The 6786-nt window shown below is 42.1% G+C and overlaps 1 protein-coding gene across 1 annotated transcript in view; it reads left to right on the top strand.

The window, feature by feature from the left end:
• IL1RL2 (interleukin 1 receptor like 2) overlaps nucleotides 1-6786 on the top strand; it is a 44228-nt gene that overhangs the window by 33667 nt on the left and 3775 nt on the right. The window contains exon 5 of the mRNA XM_019666477.1: nucleotides 4195-4575. Within this exon, the coding sequence (XP_019522022.1) occupies nucleotides 4195-4541 (347 nt within the window). The 3' untranslated portion in view covers nucleotides 4542-4575. The remainder of the gene's footprint in view (nucleotides 1-4194; nucleotides 4576-6786) is intronic.

The following is a 6786-nucleotide window of genomic DNA, read 5'->3' as shown; positions in this document are numbered from 1 at the left end:
GGAAAGCATTGGTCAGAAGCTGGCAGCAGATGCACATCTCTTTACCATAAACATCCTGCATGGTCACTTATCCCTTACGATCTCTGTCCCGGAAGAGAATAAAGTAGATTAACATTGACCTCAGGGGTGTATTCTTGGTAATCGAAAGATAGTCAAGACTCAAAAGCAAGATGCATTTGATAGCCAGGTCATTTTGGTAGAATTTTCATGTGATATTTGTGAATTCAATTTTTATAGGTTCCACCCTTGTTGTAAACTGCAACATAACAGACACGAAAGATAATACGAATCTACGATGCTGGAGAGTCAATGGCACTTTGGTGGATGTTTACTATAAAGAATCCGGACGAGTTCAAGAAGGAATCGAGTACGTGTTCTGTTTTTCTGGCTTCTTCAAAAGCTAGTGAGAATTTCTCCATTTAAGTGATTTTGGTGTGAGTACTGTTCTTAAAGATGACCCTCACTACTTCCTCACCACTCCTTTTGGCTTTGTCTTTCAAAGATCTTTTCAGTGCTGTGTGTGAGCAAGTGTCTGTTTCAAAGAAGCATGAGATGCTCAGGTGATCAATCCTGCTACATCCTGGTTAGAGACGAGGCCTGAAGTGAAGTATGGCCTTCAGGCAACAAGATGGATTTCTGTCAACTCCTGCTTAAAGCCAGTCTCAATCCTCCTTCATCACGTGATAAAACAGAGGCCTTCAAGGCTTAAATAGGAAAACTGCAGCAACACAGGGACTCTTGGAGGAAGACAGAGCATAATTATTAACCAATTGAGGGTACAAACCCAATTTATGGTGGTATAAACTGAGTGGTATAAAACAAGACTCATGAAGTCAGAGGGCACAAGAACTGGGTTGGGCCTGGCAGGGTAGATAAGTTAGGGTAAGTGGAGAGGAAGAGGGGAAGGCCTTTTAGGGCTGAGGATGGTGTCTGGAAATAACAGAACCACATTTCCTTGTCGCTGTCCAGAAGATAATGCACATTTGGAACTACACAATGCATACACCTCATTGAGCCACTCGGCGACATATCTGTAGGGTAAAATGATAGCACAAGGTGTTCTCTAGGAAAGAACCGTATTCTCCAGACTAGAGATTAGAAAACATGTTGGGTAAAATATGACTCATGTGCTAATGATTGGCTTTTTTCTTTTATAGATATTCCATTCCTTTTCCGGAATATAATTTTTACACAGTGAACATAACTTTCTTAGGAGTGAAAAGAGAAGATTATGGCCATCCTTTCACGTGTCATGCTGGTGTGTCCGCAGCATACTTTATGTTAAAACCCCCAGGTAATGTCCCCATGGGTTACGTACTATTCACAGTGCTCAAAATGATGGTAAAGAAACACATATGAAAGACAAGTGGCATTAAATAAATGTTTGGTATGAGGCAACAGAGTGGTATTAAACAGAGAAATGCGATATGAAATCTAGGGAAGAGCTGATGGAATGTCTGATAATGCTCTTGCAATGAGACTGTGACATTATTGTGGCATACTTTGAAAGTGGCATATCAGAAGTTTTATGCATCAAAATTCCAGAAAACAGAAGTGTTCCTTTATAAAACCTGATCGCTCAACCTTGGCCTCAAAATGTTTGCAACATGGTGTGGCCTAAAGCAGGTTGTGATAAGCTCTTTAATGAGTATTTTAAAAGTGAAAGTGCTATGGAAATTCAAGGAGAAAGTGCATTTTCCCTCTCCACCCCCCTTATACACACCTTTTAGTGGGGCCTGGAGGATGAAGAAGGAAGTCATGCGTGTGGTGGGTTCTGAGAACAGGGAGGTTCTCTCTTCCTCTCTCCTTCTTCCTCTTTCTGAATTCTCTCCTTCCTAGAGCCTCCTCCTTTGGCAGCACAGGTTTGGACTGTGGTAAGGAAGAAAGGGGCCGTTCCTCTTCTCCGATGCGTAGGAAGGAGCATGTTTTCTCCAAGTTCCAGAGAAACTGGTTCTGCTGCTTGGTCACCCCCTGCCCACGGCTTCTTCCATAATTGTTCTGCAGTGCGCTCACGAAGCTGGAGCAGTACGTAAGCGCACTTTCTGAGGCCGTGTCTCCCAGGCAGGCGCCCAGCCCAAACTCTGTTGGCACAGAGAAGCTGAGGTGGGAGTCTGGCTGCTGGCCAGTCTTGTAGAGACAACAGTGGTGGCTTCCAGGGAAGGGCAACTGATGGCCCTTTATGACACAAGTCCCACTGCTCATTTTGGAGTAACTGTGAAAACATGACGATATTATAATCAAGGATGTGTGGNTGATTTTATAAACCTCACTGCTCTCCCCCCCCCCCGCAATCTTCATCTACCTAAATAAAATAGAAATTATGTATTTACTTCTCCTATTTAATAGGAGTGTAGGTTTGGGCACTGCAGTTAACATCTCTGAACTGCAGTTGTCTCATTTTTCAAATGGGGATAAGAACGCTTCCCTGACTTGACTGAAAAATTAAATGAGTTTAAACCTGAGTATGGAGCTCAGTACCTATTAGACACTCAATGGACAAACATTTCCTCCTTTGAAGGCTATACAGTGAATGGCTGAAATTTGAAATAAACACCTTTTTCTAGTCACCCGGAAACCAAGATTACTTCTTTATAGCATTTGGTAGTTACTTACTCTGGGTTATTTTACAGGGACTTTGGATTTGCAGGCTGGTCATATCCACAGTGAGACCACAGATGTATCTCTGCCTACAACTTTTCAAGTTATGCAGTCATCCTCCATGAGGAAATGAAAATTTGATCCAGTGCTTGCCACAAACATGTGGAAGAGCTCTCATTTCATAAGCATTTTAATATTTATTTATTCACTTATTCAACAACTATTTATTGAGCACCTGCTGTGTGCCAGATAATGTTCTACGTCCTAGAAATATTAAAATAAACCAAAGAGAAGAAGAGCCTGCTCTTGGGGAGATTGCAGACTTTTAAAAAATATATTTTTCGATTTTTCAATTACAATTGACATATTAGTTTCAGATGTTCAAAACAGTGATTAGACATTTATATAACTTATGAAGTGATCACCCCAATAGATCCAGTACCCGCCTATCTGACACCATACATAGGCATTACAATACTATTGACTATATTCCCCATGATATACTCTACATCCCCATGACTATTTTGTAACTACCAGTTTGTACCTCTTAATTCCCTCCCCCCTTCACCCATTCCCCCTAACCACCCCATTTGGCAACCATAAAAATGTTCTCTGTATCTATAATCTTGCTTCTATTTTGTTTGTTCATTTATCCTGTTCTCTAGATTCCACATATAAGTGAGATCACATGGTATTTGTCTTTCTCTGTCTGACTTATTTCATTTAGCATAATACCCTCTAGGACCATCCACTTTGTTGAAGATGGCAAATTTTCATTCTTTTTTATGGCTGAGTAATATTCCATTATATATATATATGTGTGTGTATATATATATATATATATATATATATATATATATATATAACCTCTTCTTTATCCATTTATTCAGTGATGGACACCCAGGTTGTCTCCATATCTTGGCTACTGGAAATAATGCAGTTGCAGTCTATTTCTATATCCTAAATATAGGGAGGAAAAAAAACTTGGTCTTTATTTCTAAAAAAGACCAAGTTTTATCCATAGCTGGATAATTCAAGAACTCTTCCCTCCACTCCCCAAGAAATCATTAGGTTATGTTATTTAGTTTTAAGTTAGTTCTATAAATCTTGGTCATTTAAATGGTAATAAAGCACAAGAGGAAAACAAACAGAAATTAATATGACAGTTGAGCTAACTACATTTTTCTTATCCTTTAAAAAATATTTTTTTAAAGTTTTCATTATTTTATATGAGACTTTTAGCTAAGTCTCAGGATACAAAGCTAGGCATGATAAGATCCTTGTTCTGAGCAGTTTCCTGTGGATGGAGGGGGTGGGCTGAGGAAAGTGACATACCAACAACTATCAAAACGTGATTCGTGAATACAGAGGACCAATTTTGGGGGAAACGTCAGGAAGAATTCACAGAGGAGATGATAAATGTTAAACAAACAAACAAACAAACAAACAAACAAACAAAAACTCTTGTTAATCCATTCCTAAGTCATGTTTATTTTAAAGTCCCTTCTCAGTGCCCATTTCTAATATTTTCAAAACCGTTAAGATCTGGGCTGTTTGAATCATGAGATTTTCTGCATCTTCTTTCTTTATTTGCAGCTGTGGCCAATGTCATCGATGAAAACATTAAGCTGTGCAGGAGACTCATCATCATCATAATTCCCGAACTGCTGGCCTTCGACCTATTAAAGAACATGTCAGAAGAACAAATTGCAATCTACAATGCTCTCATCCAGGATGGGATGAAGGTCATTCTGATTGAGCTGGAGAAAGTCAAGGACTATACTGCCATGCCAGAGTCAATTCAGTACATCAAACAGAAACATGGGTCCATCTGCTGGAGCGGGAACTTCACGGAGCAGTCCCTGTGTGCAAAGACCAAGTTCTGGAAAAAAGTGAGATATCACATGCCGCCCAAAAGGTTTCCACCATCTTCTTCTGCCTAGCTGCTGAAGCACACCCCCTGCGATCTCACCGCAGGTGAGTGAGAGGCCAACGCGGGCTTCATCACCCCGTGATGGAGAGTTCGTCCTCATGGGTGGCTCACAGTTGGACAACATGCATTGCATTTAAACCATCTGCTTACAGGCTGCTGTTGTGTACTCATGAGAGGGCCTGTGTTTGCTTGTTTTGACCAGAGCTACTTCTTTAGGGAACGACACCGTGCCTGGAAGGCCCTTATTAACTTATTGTCTCTGAACACATGAACACTCGCTAAACATGGAGTAGATCAAGCATTTGAGTCCCGGGGGAATGGGACATGGAGAGGGGTGTAGATTTGCAGTTCAGACTTCAGAAAGTTTAGCACATGGTGTGGCACCTGTGGGGCCGGAGATGGGAACCTAGGTAGTCAGGGAATAGCAGATGGGCAGTCTGTGCACTAAGGGAAGGCTGACAAGGACAATAGTACTTTCTAAATGTCTGACCAGTGTCCACAGGGCCCTGGTCCCTTGGGAGTGTTTGCTGTGTCTATGAGCCCTTCTCACTCCTCTAGTCCAAATAAACAGCTGTGACCACGGCCTTAGCAGGTTGATACTGGAAGCGACTTAAAGGTCATCTAGACCTGGGGGGAACAACAGTGGTGACACTGGGATTGCCCATGAATCACCCTCCTGGTGGGCACCATGCTTTGAAAGATTTTATCTGTCAAACCAAAATAAATCATAATTCACTTATTTTTCCAGCTGGCCTATGCCAGCCAGAATTCCAAGCAACATGTGAGAGATACAGTTATCACCCTGAGATGATGTCATTCCAGTCCAAGTTAAACAAAGTAATCTTTCAGTTAGCCAGTGCGCCCAAATCACAGATCAATTTATGATTTAACAAGTCACAAAGGTTTTTGATACTAAAAACTAGCTGTAAACTCTTATCACGACTTTCAAAGATCCTAACTTTAGGAGCTTAGATGTAGTCCAACGCTCATTCTGTGGTTGATGACACCAAGCCTTACAAAGTGGCTTGCTATGGTCAGAATGTTTGTGTCCCCCAAAATTCACAAGTTGGGATCTTAACACCCAATGTCATGGTATCAGGATGTGGGGCCTTTGGGAGGTGATTAGGTCCTGAGGGGAAGCCCTCATGCGTGGGGTTAGTGCTCTTATAAAAGGTACCCCAGAGAGCTCCCTCACTCCTTCTGCCATGTTGAGGACACCATGAGAAGTCTGCCACCTGGACGAGGGCCTCACCCCACCATGCTGGCACCCAGATCTGAGACTTTCAGCCTTTCGTACTGTGAGAAATAAATTTCTATTATTTACAAACTATCCAGCCTATGGCATTTTGTTCTAGCATCCTAACAGACTAAGGGATGGCCCTAATAGTCAGCAGGAGCTGGACGGGGGTCAGCCCGTGGGTGGGACAGGAGGCGGGACAGAGCCTAGGGCCGTGGGAGGGGTAAGTGGGGATAACAGTGGCTCCCGTTATGGAGGGAGAAGCAGGGTGTATTGGGGGGAACAGGATCAAGTGGGCCTGGGCCCTTTCCCACAGGCCGTGGATGGTATGGAGTATCTGGTGGGATCTTAAGTGATAATTAGCACTTTCTGGACTTTTGGAACTTGTGTTCCAAGGCGACCTAGCATTACACATTTGTTTATATCATACTCAGGTCTTGAATCAACATCAAGCCACTCTTTGTTTTATTTAATATTTGCTCTTTAAAGATTTTAAAATTGTGGTAAATATACATAATGCTAAATTCACCGTCTCAACCGTTTTTAAGTGTACAGTTCAGTGGCATCGAGTACACTCACACTGATCACCACCATCCAGCTCCAGAACTTTTTCATCTTCCCAAACTGAAACTCTGTCCCCACTAAACATGAACTCCCCATTCCCCTGTCCCTCCAGTTCTCGGCAGCATTCTACCTTTTGTCCCTACGAATTTGACAATTCTAGGCATCTTATAAAAGTGGAATGATACAGTAGTTGTCCTTTTGCGACTGGCTTATTTCACTCAGCACAGTGTGCTCAAGTTTCAGTCGTATTATTAGTTTTTGTTTTTGTTTCATGATTCTTACCTAGTCCCTCCCTCCCTTCTATTTTTCTTCCCCACTTGAAGGGTGCAGCAAGAAGAGAGCATACGGCTACACACGCCGCCTCTCAGGGAGTCTCCAGCTTAAGGCCAAGAGTAGCTTTCTTCTTCTTAGGCTGTGGGAAAGGTTGAGAGAGTGCTATTTTCTAAGTAAGCCT

This window comes from Hipposideros armiger, unplaced genomic scaffold (genome assembly GCF_001890085.2).
Source record: "Hipposideros armiger isolate ML-2016 unplaced genomic scaffold, ASM189008v1 scaffold_472, whole genome shotgun sequence".
Taxonomy (NCBI): Eukaryota; Metazoa; Chordata; class Mammalia; order Chiroptera; family Hipposideridae; genus Hipposideros; species Hipposideros armiger.
Note: the sequence above shows the minus strand (reverse complement) of the source record. Positions and strands in the feature narration are given on the sequence as shown.